This window comes from Canis lupus, chromosome 2 (genome assembly GCF_003254725.2).
Source record: "Canis lupus dingo isolate Sandy chromosome 2, ASM325472v2, whole genome shotgun sequence".
NCBI lineage: Eukaryota > Metazoa > Chordata > Mammalia > Carnivora > Canidae > Canis > Canis lupus.
Genome location: NC_064244.1, coordinates 36,718,981 through 36,737,373, shown reverse-complemented (window position 1 = coordinate 36,737,373; position 18,393 = coordinate 36,718,981). Strand labels below are relative to the sequence as shown.

At 39.5% G+C, this 18,393-nt stretch overlaps 1 protein-coding gene across 8 annotated transcripts in view; it reads left to right on the top strand.

Annotated features, from left to right (window-relative positions):
* Positions 1-4,330, top strand: part of NR3C1 (nuclear receptor subfamily 3 group C member 1) — a 119,736-nt gene extending 115,406 nt beyond the window's left edge. For all 8 annotated transcript variants that reach the window (XM_025445537.3, XM_025445536.3, XM_049102235.1 and 5 more), the window contains exon 9: positions 154-4,330. In XM_025445537.3, coding sequence (XP_025301322.1) covers positions 154-306 — 153 coding nt within the window. In that variant the 3' untranslated portion in view covers positions 307-4,330. The remainder of the gene's footprint in view (positions 1-153) is intronic.
* The last annotated feature ends 14,063 nt before the right edge of the window (positions 4,331-18,393 follow it).

Below are 18,393 nucleotides of genomic sequence, written 5' to 3'. Positions count from 1 at the left end.
AATGCCCACTTTAACTTCTTTTTTAGCTGGTGGATTCCAGCCAAGATTGGTATATTCTAGGTCAGATATATTTTTAAAAATTAAAGGCCAAAAAGCATGAGATGTTTCTACTAGAAAGTTTTCAACAATCGTTTGTATTATTTTCTCTTGCAGGTGGTTGAAAATCTCCTTAACTTTTGCTTCCAAACATTTTTGGATAAGACCATGAGTATTGAATTCCCAGAGATGTTAGCTGAAATCATCACCAATCAGATACCAAAATATTCAAGTGGAAATATCAAAAAACTTCTGTTTCATCAAAAGTGACTGCCTTAATAAGAAAGGTTGCCTTAAAGAAAGTTGAATTTATAGCTTTTATTGTACAAACTATCAATCTGTCCTGTAGCGGTTTTGCTGTTTTATTTTTTCCTTTCTGTTTTTGTCTGGTCTTTGTTTTTGTTTTGTTTTAAATACGCACTACATGTGGTTTATAGAGGGCCAAGACTTGGCAACAGAAGCAGGTGAGCCATCACTTCTCTGTGGTGGGCAGAGTAGAGAGTGCTAGTTGGTGGAGCCCAGAAATTAGCAGCAGTCATGGGGGTGATCTCCACTGCCAGGGAAGGATGGCACCTAAGCCACCAGTGCCCAAACTCTGCGTGTAAACTTTCCACTCATACTTTTCACAGTTGGCTGGACAAAATTTTCTAGACTTTATGTGGGTGTATTTTCCCCTGTATAGTTAGGATAGCATTTTTTGATTTTTTGCATGGAAACCCGAAAAAAAGTTTACAAGTGTATATCAGAAAAGGGAAGTTGTGCCTTTTATAGCTCTTACTGTCCGGTTTTAACAATTTCCTTTATATTCGGTGAACTACGCTTGCTCATTTTTTCTTACATAATTTTTGTATTCAAGTCATTGTACAGCTGTTTGAGATGGGCAGCTAGTTCATAGCTTTCCTAAATAAACTCTAAACATTAATCTTCTGTGTGAAAATGGGTTGGTGCTTCTAACCTGATGGCATTTAGCTATCAGAAGACCACAAAAATTGACTCCTATCTCCAGTATTCTCATCAAAAAAGCTCATATTTTGTATATATCTGCTTCAGTGGAGAATTCTCTAGGTTGTGCAAATTAACCGTCCTAACTGGTATAGAGCACCTAGTCCAGTGACCTGCTGGGTAAACTGTGGATGATGGTTGCAAACAACTAATTTAAAAACAAACATACAAAACACAAAAAAACTACCAAGAGGCCCTGTTTGTACTTAATGCCCTATTGTTGCTATGACTGGATGGCAAGAAAGTTGGTCAACCGTCTTTCAGGACCTTTTGTTGTAGTTTGTATAACTTCTTGAAAGTCAGGATTCCAGATAACCAGCTAAGACACAGCTGAGAGATTTGAATCAGACCAAGTATCTCCTCTCACTCAACTTCACCCCCCAAATCAATCTTCAATATGGCAAATGTAGCCAGACACCCATTTTCACATTCCCATCTGTCACCAATTGGTCTACCTTTCCTGGCGATGCAGGAAAGCTCAGCTACTGATTTTTGTGATTTAGAACTGTCAGACTTCCATGTTTGTAAGACTACACATGCCTCACATCCCTCCGTGTGCCATAGTTTAACAAAAGTCTTGTGAATTTTTCCTCCTCACTATTGAGAATGATCATTTTAAACAAAATAGAAGCTGTAGTAGCCCTTTCTGTGTGCACCTTACCAACTTTCTGTAAACTCGAAACTTGTATTTACTAAGCCACAAGAAATCTGATTTCTATTCAAGGTGGCCAAATTATTTGTGTAATAGAAAACTGAAAATCTAATATTAAAAATATGAAACTTCTAATATATTTTTATATTTAGTTATAGTTTTCAGATATATATCATATTGGTATTCACTAATCTAGGAAGGGAAGGGCTACTGCAGCTTTACATGCAATTTATTAAAATGATTGTAAAATAGCTTGTATAGTGTAAAATAAGAATGATTTTTAGACGAGATTGTTTTATCACGACATGTTATATATTTTTTGTAGGGGTCAAAGAAATGTCGATGGATAACCCATATGATTTATAGTGTGTGTAAGCATTCATACAGGCAGTGGTCTCAGAAATGCAACAGGTTTGCTCCAGGGGAAGAGGGAGACAGAGATTGGCCCCGTGTGCGATGAAGGCCGCGAGGCTCCGTCCCATTCAGATCACAGAGTGAGTCATCCCCTGTCACCCACAGTGACCGCCCCCCTCATTCCAGTGAGTCTGTCCCCGCAGGTCCGCTGGCCGCTGGCCGGGTCTCCCCCAGCGCTCGCATGTGCAAACGAACCGGGGGAGGGCAGAGAGGTGGCGCTCATAAGCACGCGCCTGCAAGCACACCTGCCGTCAGGGTCACTTTCACACGGAGCCCCCCCTGGCGGTGTGGCCCAACGCAGAGCCTGGAGGCATTAGGCAGTAAGATGCACAGAGGTACCTGCAGCATGTAAATAGCGCAGAGTCCCACAGGTTGCCAGATAACACACTAACTCCTTTCTATCCTGCGAGAGTTCATTTCCAAATAAAACGAGTACATGTTTGTTTTCCTTAAGTGCTTTTTTTGAATGTTGTTTGTTATTTTTCAGTATCTGGAGAAATTAATAAAAAGTGTAATTTGCTTTTCGAATGCTCTCTAAAAAGGTAATGCGCCTTTTTTAATGGTTTAAATTGATCTCAAAAGTATTTTAGGATGGTTTGTAACCCAGCTGGATGTGAAACTTTTGGTGCCTCAGAAATACCGCTTGAATATTATCAATGACAGGGTTAAGTTTCAAAAAGAGCTTCTGGAAGGTAAATTATTGTTCATTTATGGAAAGTTACATGGTTAGAACCAGAAAGCACATCACATGTTAATCTTGTTTTAGTCCCAACCTCGGTTCTCAAGAAACAGAGCTCAGTGGGAAAAAAAAAAAAAAAAAAAAAAGATACGTGCCATTTGTCAAAAGAAAATCAGCTGACATTCGTGAAACTAGGAAACTGTCCCCTAAATGGAAAAGAACCCATGCCCTTGTAAAATAAGCAGGAAGAAAGTTATCTTAATTACATTTGAGTAGAATTACAATTTCAGTGAGAAAAGATCCGGTGCTTTTTTCTACCTGTGTGGTGTCTTGCCATCCCAAACTAAGTTTGTAGCCACTTCAGGGAGAGTTGGCAACATGCCTCAGTAACTTACAGCAAATCCTGAAAAGTATTTTGAATTAGTGGTGGAGAAATGTGACCTTCTCAGTGTTTTTAGGCCTTGCTGGGGATTCTATAGAAGTGCTTGTCCAAACCTATAGCAGGGGAACCTGAAGGATCATCTACCTTCTCCTAGAGAGAGAGAAAAGACACCCCAAAAGGAAAGCCAACACACCTCACGTCTGAAGAGCTTGAAAGTTAGCGTAAGGGGAGCTCTGGATGTGCGTACAGAGGGAAGCCAATGTCACTTCAGGACTGGGGGGCGGGAGGGGAAGGGCACTTCTAGTTTCACTTACCTAGAGCACCTCTTATCCATCAGTCTTAGTTTTATGTTAAATACCCTAAAACTACATCACTGTGGAATGAACAATAGGATTATATGCTGATCTGTCCAAATTCAAGAACCCTGGCAGCCCTCAGTGAGATTTCCGTGTTGGCCCGTCACCCTCAAGACTGCAGCTGTAAATGAATGTGTTTTAACGTGCCTGGTTTGAGAGTTGGATGGGAGAACAGGAGTGTGAGGAGAGGACACTTGAACCACTTTGAATGGAAGTTGTCTCGTTTCCCAGACTGCTCAGTCAGCCTGGTCCACCAGGGATTAGTGACCAGGTTTTCAGGAAAGGATTAGCTTCTCTCTAGAAAATGCCTGAAAGAAGGATTTTATTTTGTGACGAAAGGCTGTATGAAAATACCCTCCTCAAATAACTTGCTTAACTACATATAGATTCAAGTGTGTCAATATTCTATTTTGTATATTAAACAAATGCTATATAATGGGGACAAATCTATATTATACTGTGTATGGCATTATTAAGAAGCTTTTTCATTATTTTTTATCACAGTAATTTTAAAAATGTGTAAAAATTAAAACCAGTGACTCCTGTTTAAAAATAAAAGTTGTAGTTTTTTATTCATGCTGAATAATAATCTGTAGTAAAAAAAAAAAAAATGTCTTTTTACCTACACAGTGAAATGTCAGACTGTAAAATCTTGTGTGGAAATGTTTAACTTTTATTTTTCATTTAAATTTGCTGTTCTGGTATTACCAAACCACACATTTGTATTGAATTGGCAGTAAATGTTAGTTAGCCATTTACAGCAATGCCAAATATGGAGAAACATCATAATAAAAAAATCTGCTTTTTCATTATGTGACTCCAACATGCCTTTGTCAAACTCACACAGTTCAAATTTTCCTACTTTTTTTCTCCTCCTTCTACTGAAGGCAGAATCATCACTTCAGGAGACCTTAAGACCCTGAAGTGGACACGGACACATCAGTGTGGCCGCAGTGGCAGGTTCATAGGGCAGAAATCCAAAGTGGGCTTCACCCCAGTGCCAAAGACACAGACTGTCCCATCCATGCCTCCGAGGGGCCTATGCCAGGCACTACGCAGGGGACAAAGGGAAGAAGAACCCACTCCCGAGCAGTTGCCCACTCTATCCATCTTTTTATCATGAAAAGTGACGTTTTTTGTAAACAGATGTTAGATGTTAACTAGCCAAAATTGTTGCATTCTTTTAAAATCAATCCATTCTCTCAGAAAAGAACATACCTAGTGCATCTGGCAGCACTGTGCTCGGCACAGACAATAGAGACAGGAGGGGCGCACACGGCAAAGCAGTCCTATACGATCTCTTTGGTATTTCCCCAAAATATCTTGTGTTCAAGGTCAGATCCATGGCCTGGATGATGTCACAGACAAACTTTCCTATAAATACCCTCTTCTCCACCACCGACTTCCTTTACTAAGAAAAAGGCATCATGATTTCACAACCGAGCTTGCCTTAGCCATCCTAAGCATCCCAAGCATTTGCTAAATACCTGCTTTACTAAGGGACAAATACTGCAGAAAGAGTCCGAGTGTGCAAATCCTATCCTGACTCTCCGTCGCTCAGAGTAGGGAACTGCAGTGTGTCTGGGAGCCCCCAGTTCTGCCGCACACACGTCACTGCCTCTGCAGGCCCCGCGAGCAGCACAGCTGCCGACACCTTCATCATGTCACACCACTGAGTCCTCGGCCAGTGGAAGCAAGGAAGGAGCACCAATGCGGAGGAAGATCCCAACTCCATTTATAAAAAAGGAAACAGGCTCAGAGTTCAGGCGAACTGGTCCGTAGCTGCCGACGCCTGTCCTATTGAGGTTTGAACGGCAAGTCTCTGGAATGAGGCCATTCATCCCGTGGCAGAGAACGTGCCTTCTGTCCACAAACCTCCCAGGAAACTGGTTTTGTTCTCTGTTCTTAATGTCTCACATTTACTGAGCCCTTAACCCAGTGCCAGGCCTCATGTTTCGATACATTATCTCACTTAAGTTTGCAGGCCTATTTGTAGCGCTCTGAAATGCTGCTGGCAAGTCCTGCCAACTACTACAATGGCCTTCCATGCATTTATACGAGGACACGGGGGCTCACAAACACTGCGTTACTTGCCTAGAGTCACAAAGCTTTGAAGTGGTTAAATAGAACCTTTAATTAAAAAAAAAAAAACACACACACACACACACACTGGGCATCTGGCTCCAGAGTTCATGCTCTTAAGCACTACTCAGAAATTATGAGTATGAAGCTCCTAACTAGATTAGAAGGACCCATACTGAGCATTCTGTGTCAGGCCTTGTGACATGATCTCGTTTTAATTTAATCCCTTCTGCTACCCTATCAATTCTGCCTTAGACACTGAACAATGATATTTTCCTTCTAAACGCCCGTGTCCTAGCCTCTGGGGATGGTGCTGGTCAAAAACACTAACTGCCCAGAGACGACAACATGCTTGACTTTGTCAAATATCCAACAAGGAACCTGTCTCATCAACAGCCACAGGAAAATCAACCAACATTGCTTCAAGGGTCGTGGGGCATACTGGCTACACTGACACTGAAGACCAAAGTTGTTTATTAAGAAAACCGATGCAGGTCAACAGAGGAATCAGGTGTATACACTCTAAATTAGCCATAGGCTTTTCTAGGATCCTTCATGGGTCACTGTCTTCTAGACACTTGTCTCAGTACACGTGCAGCTGTGCTGGAAAAAAGAATCGAGGCCATCTGAGACTGTGAGGATTGTCTGCTAGAATTGCAAGGAACTGAGATGATAATAAAACTCCCCAAAATGGAGAGATGAGGAGAGTGTGCAAAAAAAGCCAAACAAAGGTTCATACAAGATTAAGCTGGGCCATAATTCTCTCCTGATGAGTTTCATGGCCCACAGTGTGGCCGGCATGCTAGACGAGCTAACTTAAAGTCCACAAAAGCAACAGTAAAATTCCAAGGTAATAAGGCCTCTTCCCCCAAGGAATCGAAGATGACAGCCACATGGCTCATCAATCCCACTCCTCCGTATCTATTCAAAGGGAATGAAAATGTGCACATGCAAATGTTCATAGCAGCAGCATTCATAATAGCCAAGAAGTGCAAAGACCCCAGTGTCCATCAACTGATGAATAAACAAAATGTGACAAACCCACAGCACACATTATCCAGCAGTAGGAAAGTGACATAATGCTTGTTCTAATATGGATGATCTTCAAAACCAGTATGCAGAGTACAAGAAGTCAGACCCAAAAGACCACATATGACTTGACATCACTTACGTGAGATGTCCAGAAGAGATGTAGCTACAGATACCAAAGCAGATCAAAGGTTGCCTGTGGCTGGGGATGGCAACAGGGCCAATTTAATGGGTGTCACCAATTAAAATGGGTGACAGTAGGCATGAGGGAACTTCATGGGGAGATAAAAATTTTAAAACTGGATTATACGGATGATTGCACAACTTAGTGAATTTAATAAAAATTATTCAATTGTACACTCACGGTGAGTAAACTTTGTGGTATGTATGTTATCTCTGTATATATTGTTAAAGAAATGTATTTTTTTAAATATATAAGAGGCAGATGAGCAAATGCGTAGCTGCCATTTGCCTGCATCAGAAGCCAGGACAAAGTACTTTGAATACATGAAAACAGATGCAGCTGTTTTTCCAAAAAGCCTATGGAAGAGAGAACGTTCTCACTGTGCTGGATGTTAAAGGATCAATTACAGTTAGCAGCACAAACACGGGCTTACTCCGTAGTAACAGATTTTACCCTAATTTTTTTTCCCCACAGTATGTCATTTTATTTATGGTCAAGTATAGATTCCCCCCTCAACCCGCCCTGGTATTTAATTTATCATGTGCCATAGCCGTGCTCACCCTGAGACAGCCACCATGTGCAAAGAGACCGCAAACGTGACAAGTAAAAGCCAAACTCGCACACACAGGCCCATTTTAAATACAAAGGGATGTGTGTAACTAAGACCTTAGTAGCTACAACTTCATAATGAGGCAAATCTGGGATCAAGTCTTGCTTCTGCCTTTTAACTAAATCTGTGACCTTGGGAAAGTTCTATAGCCACTCCAGTTCCACATGAAAAATGGAATAACATCATCTTAAAGGAATGAGAGAAGTAAATGAGATACAGGATTTAATCTGCTCAGCTCAGTGCCTACCACCCAAGAAGCACTCAAGACATGTGAACTGTTCTTTAAATCCTCAAGGAAATCTAAAAGGGGGATTTTTTTAATGCTTTCCCCAAAATTCACAGGAAAAATGTGAATGATCACGAACACTGTGAACACCAGGAAGGCATACAAACTTTCAATCTCACATATCCTAATAAAGACAGGTCACACACAGGGTTAGGGGAGACTGTTAGGATACTGGCCTGCACTCTCATCACATCATACGTTCCCAACTATCACACCTTGGCAGGGGTTACCCAGAAGTGACTACTCTTTCAGAAGGGTCTTCCATTTCCAACAAGTATTTCACAGTGCGAATAGAGCAGTGGCAAGGCCATTAAGATCAAAGGAGAAGTGGTAAAGTTACAGAATTGACTGAGTCCTTTATACTGAATTCATCCTGGTTAATAAGGAGACTGACCAAAAAAGCAACCACCCTGTTACTCTTTTATCCCACATGGACAGTTCCCCCGGGCTATCCCTGTAACTGATGCATAGAAATACGAACTAAATTGCATTAATTGGCATTAATGAGAGGGAGAACAATCTGAAAAATCACTATTATAAATTTTTTTAAATACACCCAACAGAATTGAAAACATGTCCACATAAAAACGTATCCACAAATATTTAGAACAGCATTACTTACGAAAAACGAAAAAGTGGACACCATCTAAATGTGCATCAACTAATAAATGCATAAATAAAATGTGGTACATCCATACAATGAAATATTATTTGGCAATAGAAAGGAATGAAGTATGGGTGCATACATACAACACAGATGAACTTCGACAACGTTATGCTAAGTGAAAGAAGCCAATCACAAAAGACCACATATTTTCCATTTATAGTAAATGTCTGAAGTAGGCAAGTCTATAGAGACAGAAGGTAGATATGTGGCTTCGGGGGCAGGGGAAAAGGAGGGGATAGTGAAGAGTGACTGCTTAATGGGGACTGGGCTTCTTTTGGGGGTTAATGAAAATACTCAAAAATTGTACTGATGGGATCCCTGGGTGGCGCAGAGGTTTGGCGCCTGCCTTTGGCCCAGGGCGCGATCCTGGAGACCCGGGATCGAATCCCACATCGGGCTCCCGGTGCATGGAGCCTGCTTCTCCCTCTGCCTGTGTCTCTGCCTCTCTCTCTCTCACTGTGTGCCTATCATAAATTAAAAAAAAAAAAAAATTGTACTGATGATTGCACAACTCTGAGGAAGCCTTTGAATTGTACATTTCAAATGCGTAAATTTTATGGTATCTGGATTATAGCCCAAAATAGATGTTCAAAAGAAGAAATATATAACCCAAACAGCTCTATATCCATTAGTTAAACTGAATTTGTACTTGAAAACCTTTCCATCAAGAAAATCCAAGGCTCACATGGTTTCACTGGTCAATTCTACTCAACATTTAAGGAAGAAACAATAGCAATTCTACAGGAACTCTTTCTTTTTTTTTTTTTAATTTTTATTAATTTATGATATTCACACAGAGAGAGAGAGAGGCAGAGACACAGGCAGAGGGAGAAGCAGGCTCCATACACCGGGAGCCCGACGTGGGATTCGATCCCGGGTCTCCAGGATCGCGCCCTAGGCCAAAGGCAGGTGCCAAACTGCTGCGCCACCCAGGGATCCCTATAGGAACTCTTTCAAAACAAAACCAAAACAGAAGAGGAGTGAATAATTCTCAATCCATCCTATAAGGCCAGCATTACCCTGATACCAAAATTAGCCAGTAATTACAAGAAAACTACAGACTAGTGCAGCCCAGGTGGCTTAGCGGTTTAGTGACACCTTTGGCCCAGAGCGTGATCCTGGAGACCCAGGATCGAGTCCTGTGTCGGGCTCCCTGCATGGAGCCTGCTTCTCCCTCTGCCTGTGTCTCTGCCTCTCTCTGTCTCTCTCTGTGTCTCTCATGAATAAATAAAATCTTAAAAAAAAAAAAAAATTACAGACTATATCCCGCATGAACATAGATACAAAAATTCTAAACAAAACTTTAGCAAATAGAATCTAACTATATTAAAAGGTCACACCATGACCGAGGGGTTACCCCAGGAATACAGATTGGATTCGTGTTTCAAGATCAACTAATATAACTGTCAATAGTGAAAAACTAAAAAAGAAAAATCCATGATTATCCAACAGATGCAGACAAAGCAGGTGATAAAACCCAAGAGACCCTCCTAATTAAAAGCTAACAAACTCTCAGCAAAGTAGGAATAAAAGGGAACTTCCGTAATCAACATAATAAAGGGCATCTAGAAAACACCTTCCAATAGCACCATACTGAATGTGAAAAGACTATTTCCCTTCTCATTTCAGTAACAAGACAAGGATGTCCATGCTTATTATTTCCATTTAACACTGCACTGGAAGTTCAACCCAAAACCGTCACACAAGAAAGAAACAAAAAAAGCATTTAGATTAGAAAGAAATAAAACCAACAATCTTTATTCATAGACCAAATGATCATCTATGCAAAAATTCTGTGGAATCTACAAAAATTTCACCTAGACTTCAAAAAAGTTCAACACAGTATTATCATGGGACCCTGAAATTCCACTCCTAGATATATACAGAAAGCAACTGAAAACAAGTCCTCAAGCAATTCACGCATGTTCCTAATAGAATTATCCAGCAACAGACAAAAGGTGGAAACAGCCCACGTGTGTTCATCAATGGATGATGAATGGATAAGCAAATGTTGATACACATAAGCACTGAAACCTAATTCAGCCATAAAAAGGTTAATGAAGTACTAATTCACACTACAACTTGGATGAACCTCGAAAACATTATGCTAAGTGAAAAAAAAAAAGAGACACAAAATGTCACATGCTGTAGGATTCTATTTATATGAACCACATATACACCTATCATAAATAAATCTATACATACGGAAAGTAAACCGATGGTTTCCAGGGGCTGAGGAAAAGGGATAATAAATTACTTTATGGATAAGAGTTTCGCTTTGTTGTTGTAGAAGTGTTTTGGAACTGGTGGTTGCACATTATAACTAATACTCGATGCCACTGAATTATTTACTTTTAAATGGTTAATTTTATGTTATATTAATTTCATCTCAAGAAATTAGTTTTTAAAAAGCTACTCAAGGAGAGTGTCCACAGTGGTGACATAGAAAGGCCCCAAACCCACCTCCTCCACAAACACACCAAATCTACATCTATTTATAGAACAATTCTTCCTGAAAAACTGAGGGTTGACTAGCTTCTATACCTAAAAGACAGGGAGACTACAGAGAGAGAGGCGAGAGGCACACAGTGACGGAGACACAATCATGAAGGGAACCCCACCCACTGTGGCTCTATGAACTGCAGTGGGGAGGAATAGTACAGAGGGACCAGGAGTATATTCGTACACCCCGGGGCACAGACAAAAAGCCATGGCTTAGAAGAGCAACTAGAATATAAAAGATCCAGCCTTGGAACCCTACAAAATGTCAGGGGAGTTGCATGAACTCTCTCTGAGTGGGAGGGGCTTGTAAACACCATGGTTTATGCTCCCCCTGCACCTCACCAGTGCAGATCAGACCACAGACCTGACACCACAGCTGACCAGTCACCTCAGTGAGACCCAGGTCACTAGCCTACACCAGCCTATGCTATCCCAAGGCAGCCCCAGCATGATGTATACCAGGACCCTTCTGGTCAGCACTCATTATAGATTTAGCTATCTCACTAAGGTGATACAGGCACAGAGCACCTGGAACACTCCAGGCCTACAACACTTCAGCTCCAGATCACTTACTAAAGATCCCAGAACCTCCCAGCTCATGCCAGCCTCAGCTCTGCATAACTCACCAGAAGTACCCCTGCATGGAACATGCCTTGCACAGAGTACCTCCTACATAGAGCACCCCAGCCTGCACCTGCCTGGGCTCCAACCACCAGGATGCCACCTACAGAAAGAACTGCAGGACCTCTGCTTGCATCCATTTCAGCTTCAACTGCCCTGCCAGGGTGCCTCCTGCATGGAGAACGCTGGAACCACATCAACCCATACCACGTCAGCCATCCCAACCATTTGTCCCCATGCAGAGTACCCCAGAAAGCCCAGCCCATGCCAGCCAAGCTCCAGTCAGCCAAAGTCACCAGACACACAGTCTACACAGGGGATAAACATACATGAGACCATTCCTCCAACTTTAGGAGAACTAGTTTTTCCACCTAATTCACTGAAACCAACAGAAAGAGTCAAGCAAAATAAGGAGACAGAGGAACAGGCTCCAAATGAAAGAACAAGACAAAACCTCAGAAAAAGAACTAAGTGAAATGAAACAGAGATAACTAACCTACCTGATAAAGGTTCAAAGTAATAGTCAGAAAGATGCTCAATGGATTGGAGAGAAGAGCAGACAACCTCGGAATTTTGACAAAGAGGTAGAAAATATAAAAAAGAACCAATCTGAGTTGAAGAACACTATAACCGAAATGAAAGTATACCAGAGAGAATCAACAGTAAATTAGAGAATGCAGAAAAACAAATCAGCAATCTGGAAGACAGGGTTAATGGAAAGCATCCAAGCTGAAAGGCAAAAAGTAAAAAGATTTTAAAAAGTAAGAATAGGTTAAGGGATCTCTTGGACAACATCAAGCAAAGAAACAATTACATTATAGGGGTCCCAGAAGGAGAAGACAGAAAAAAAGGAGAAGAAAACTTACTTGAAGAAACAATTGCTGAAAACTTCTCTAACCTGGGAAAGCAAACAGACACTCAAGTTAAGGAAGTAGAGAGAGTTCCAAACAAGGGGACCCCAAGGAGATCCACACCGCAACATATAAAGATTAAAATGTTAAAGACTAAAGATCGGGCTTTTCTTGTGTGTTACTATTGCTGCTTTTAAAATTATCCATCTGCTCTATCCACTGACTTTTCAGCAGATACGGATTTTTATCAGTACTAGAAGCCAGTACTCTCTACCAGGCAAGGTTATCATTCAGAATTAAAAGGAGATAAAGAATTCTCCAGACAAACATCGGCTAACCAAACAAGATTTCACAGCATGTTAAAGAGACTTCTTTAAGTGAAAAGAAAAGGCCATCATTAAAAGAAATGATGAAAATTAAAAACTTTATAAGTAAAGGCAAACTTCCAATAGAGGTAGTAGAGAAATCACTTATAAAGCTAATATGAAGGTTAAAAGACAAAAGTAGCAAAATAATTACATCTAAAACATAGTAAAGGGGACTCACAAAAAGATGTAAAACGGGATAAGATATATGTAAAACATGGAGAAGGAAGTAAAAATAGACTTTCAGAATGTGTTCAAACTTAGGTGACCATCAACTTAATACAGAGGTGCCAACCAAATATTAGGATCGTGTTATATATGAACCCCACAGTATCCACAAATCACAAACCTCTAACACATACACAATAAATTTTAAAAATGTCAAGCATAACATTAAAAAAAGTCAGAAAACAGAAATAAAGTGCAAAAAAAAAAAGAAAAACTACAAAAACAATAAAAAACAATTTTTTAGTGGCAGCAAGTAACTACCTATCAATAATAACTCTAAATGTGGGCAGTCCCAGTGGCCCAGAGGTTTAGTGTTGCCTTCGGTCCAGGGCGTAATCCTGGAGACCCAGGATTAAGTCCCACATGGGGCTCCCCGCATGGAGTCTGCTTCTCCCTCTGCCTGTGTCTCTGACTCTCTCTCTCTCTCTGTGTCTCTCATGAATAAATAAATAAAATCTTTTAAAAAATTACTCTAAATGTAAAGGGTCTAAGTGCTCCAATCAAAAGACAGTAGGTTTCATTTATTTTGATGCCTGAAAAATATTCCATTGTGTGTGTATATATATATACCATTTCTTTATCCATTCATCAGTCGATGGACATTTGGGCTCTGTTCATAGTTTGGCTATGGTTAATAACGCTGCTATAAATATCGGGGTGCATGTACCCCTCTGAATCTGTATTTCTGTATCCTATGGGTAAATACCTAGTAGTGCAATTGCTGAATTATAGGACAGTTCTATTTTTAACTTTTTGAGGAAACTCATGGGTGATGAGTATTAAAGAGGGCACTTGTTGTGATGAGCACTGGGTGTTGTATGTAAGTGATGAATCACTGAATTCTACTCCAGAAACCAATATTGCACTATATGATAACTAATGAAATTTAAATTAAAAAAAAAAAAAAAAAGACCTAAAGGGGCACCTGGGTGGCTTAGTTGGTTAAGCATCTGCCTTTAGTTCAGGTCATGATCCCCGGGTCCTGGGATGGAGCCCCTGTTCATCCCCTGATGAACTGCTTCTCCCTCTCCCTCTGCCTCTCCCCCTGCCTATACTCTCTGTCAAATAAATAAATAATATCTAAAAAAAAAAAAATCTAAAAACTAAAAAACACAAACAACATGGAGGCTAAACAACATGCTACTAAGCAACCAATGGGTCAGTGTAGAAATAAAAGAGGAAATAAAAAAAATACACGAATACACAAAAAAAATCATAATGATCCAAAATATTTGAGATGCAGCAAAAGCAGTTCTAAGAAGGAAATTTATAGTAATATAGGCCTACCTCAAGAAACAAACAAAACTCTCAAACATTGTACCCTTATACCGGAAGGAAATAGAAAAATAAGAACGAAGCCCAAAGTTGGTAGAATGCAGGAAATAATAAAGGTCAGAGTGGAAATAAATGAAATAGAGGCTACAAAAAATAAAAGTAAAAAGATCAATAAAACCAGGAGAACTCATACTTTGAAAAGACCAACAAAATTTATAAACCTTAAGCCAGATTTGTCAAGAAAAAAAGAGGACCCAAATCAAAAAAATCAGAAATAAAAGAGAAGTAACAACCAACAACACAGAAAAAAAAAAATGGCTTACAAAAGATTACTATGGGGCAGCCCAGGTGGCTCAGCGGTTTAGTGCCTCCTTCAGCCCAGGGTGTGATCCTGGAAACCTGGGATCGAGTCCCATGTCAGGCTCCCTGCGTGGAGCCTGCTCCTCCTCCCTCTGCCTGTGTCTCTGCCTCTCTCTCTCTCTATTTCTCATTAATAAATTAGTTTTTTTAAAAAAAAGACTACTATGAAAAATTATATGCCAACAAATTGGGCAACCCAGAAGAAATCAATAAATTCCTAGAAACATACAATCTTCCAAAAGTAAATAAGGAGAAACAGCAAATTTGGACAGACTCATTACCAGTAACAAAATTGAATCAGTAATCCAAAATCTCCCAACAAACAAAAGTCCAAGACCAGATGGATCTACAGGGTAATTCTACCGAACATTTAAGGAAAAGTTATTATCTATTCTCCTCAAACTATTCCTATAGTGGGTCACTATCCACACATCATTCACATGAAACACCACATTAACAAAATGAAGGATAAAAGTCATATGATCGTTTCAACAGCTGCAGAAAAAGCATTTGACAAAATTCATATCCATTCATAAAAAAAAAAAAACTAAACAAAGTGGGGTGGGAGGGAGCATACCTCAACATAATAAAGTCCATATATGACAAACCCACAGCTAACATCCTAAACAGTGGTGAAAAACAGAGCTTTCCTTCTCAGATGAGGAAGAAATGGATATCCAGTCCTGCTGCTTATACTCAACACTGTACTGAAAGTCCAAGCCACAGCCATCAGACAAGAAACAGAAATGAAAGGTAACCAAATTGGTAAGGAAGAAGAACAACTGTCACTATTTGCATGATTGGTATTATGCACAGAAAATCCTAAAGACTCTACAGAAATACTATGAAAAGTAATAAATGAATTTAGTAAAAATTTCAGGATACAAAATGAATACACAGAAATCTGTTGAATTTCTATGCATTAATAACAAAGTAGCAGAAATAAAAAAAAATTCCATTTACAATTCTAATCCAAAAATAAAATACTTAGGAATAAACTTAACGAAGTAGGTGAAAGACCTTTACTCTGAAAACTATAAAACACTGATGAAAAAAATTTAAGATGACACAAATGGAAAGATATCCCATGCACATGGACCAGAAGAATATTTTTTTAAATGTTTATCCTATACAAAGAAATCTACAGATTCAATTCAATCCTTATCAAAATATAAATAATATATTTTACAGAACTAGAACAATCCTAAAATTTGTATGGAACCACAAAAAGACCCTGAATAGCCAAAGCACTTGAGAAAGAAGCACAAAGCTCAAATTATCACAATCCCAGAATTCAAGATATACTACAAAGATACAGTAATCAAAACAGTATGTATGGTACTGGCACAAAAAAAAACAGACACAGAGATAAGTGGAACAGAATAAAGCCCAATTGTAATCCCAAGTTTATATGATCAATTAATTTACAACAAAGGAGGCAAGAATCTAAAATAGGGAAAAGACAGTCTCTTCAGTAAATGGTGCTGGGAAAACTGGACTTACACACAAATTAGACCACTTTCTTGCACCATACACAAAAATAAACTCAATATGGATTAAACTCCTACATGTGAGACTTGAAACCATAAAACTCCTAGAAGAAAACATAGGTGGTAATGTCTTTGATAATGGTATTAGCAACATTTGCTGTGTATGCATGCTTCTGCAGGCAAGGGAAACAAGCAAAATAAACTACTAGGACTGTGTAAAAATAGAAAGTTTTTGCATAGTGAAGGGAAACCATCAACTAAACAAAAGGCCAATCTGCTGAATAGGAGGACGTATTTGCAAATCATATATGCAAAAAGAGGTTCATATCCAAAGTATATAAAGAACTTATACAACTCAACACCCAAAGAAATCTAATTAAAAATGTGCAGATCTAAAAAGAATTTTTATTATATTTTATTTTATTTATTCATGATAGACAGAGAGAGAGAGAGAGGGGCAGAGACACAGGCAGAGGGAGAAGCAGGCTCCATGCAGAGAGCCCGACATGGGACTCGACCCTGGGTCTCCAGGACCAGGCCCTCGGCTGAAGGCGGCGCTAAACCACTGAGTCACCAGAACTGCCCCTTAAAAGAAATTTTTTCCAGAGAAGACATATAGATGGCCACACACATGAAAAGATGCTCAACATCACTTATCAAGAAAATGCAAATCTAAACTACAATAAGATCCCACCCTAAATCTGTCACAATGTCTATTATCAAAAAGACGAGAAGTGCTGGCTTGGATGTGGAGAAAAAGAAACTCTCCTTCACTGTTGGTGAAAATGTAAGTTGGTGCAGCCAACTTTTTTTTGGAGGCTCCTCAAAAACTTAAAACTAGAAATACCATATGATCCAGTAATTCCACTACTGGCTACCCAAAGAAAAACAAAACACTAATCCAATGTGATATATGCACCCTTATGAGGACTATTGCAGAATTCTCTACAAAAGCCAAGATCTAGAAGCAGCCTATTTGTCCTTCGATAGATGAATGGATAAAGGGGTGGTACACATATACAGTGAAATACTACTCAGCCATAAAAAAGAATGAAACGTTGCCATTTGCAATGACATTCATGAATCTAGAGGATATAATGCTAAGTGAAATAAGACAAAGACAAACACTATATAATTTCACTCATATGTGGAATTTTAAAAAGAAAACAAACAAAAAGAAACACCCTCCCCCTCTCCCTTCTCGTGCGCTCTCTCTCTTGCTCACTCACTCTCACACAAATAAATCTTTTTTTTAAAAAAGGTAGAGGGACGTCTGGGTGATTCAGCAGTTGAGCATCTGCCTTTGGCTCAGGGCGTGATCCCAGGGTCCTGGGATCAAGTCCTGCATTGGGCTCCCTGCATGGAGCCTGCTTCTTCCTCTGCCTCTGCCTCTGTCTCTCTCTCTCTCTGTCTCTCATGAATAAATTTTTTTAAAAAATCTTTTAAAATTTTAAATAAAAATTAAAAAGTTAGAAATAAACCCATAAATATAGAGAATAAACTAGTGGTTGCCAGAGGGAAAGACAGTGGGAGGATACACAAAATGAGTTAAGGGGGGAATAGGAAGTACAGGCTTCCAGCTGGGGGAACGTATATCTCACAGGGATGAAAGGCACAGCATAGCAAATAACAGTCAATGGTACTGTAGTATTGTTGTATGGAGACAGATAGGAGCTAATAAGCTTGTAGTGAAAACAGCATAACACGTAAACTGGGGAATCACTATGTCATAGACCTCTAACTAATATAACATTGACCATCAACTATACTTCAATTAAAAAATAAACATAAAAGTAAAAATAAGCAAAAAGTCCTAAGAACTAATAACTAAACTTAGCAAGGTTGCAGAATGTGATGGGGGCCAGCAAATCATGACTTACAGCCAAACCCAGCCACTGCCTGTCCTTGTAAATATTTTTGAAATACATGCACTTACTTATTCATTTTATATGTCATCTATGTTACTTTCATACTGCAATGGCAGACTTAAGTACTTGCAACAGAGACACATAGCCTGCAAAGCCTAAAATATTTACTACCTGGTCCTCTTCAGAAAAAGTTTTCTGATGCCTGAGTTAATAGATCAACATGCAAAAATTAATTTTATTTCAATGTACTATCAACAATTAGAAACTGATGTTTCTCAAGATACTATTTTCAGTAGATTCCAAAAATTAAATACTTCAAATTTAGAGGTCTAAGCGTACCTAATTCCAAAAATTACAGACTAGAGAGTCCAATAAACCCAGATTTATATGGAGACCAATTCTTCACAAAGGTACAGAGCCATGCAAGTGACTAGAAAAACTGGCAGCTTTTCAA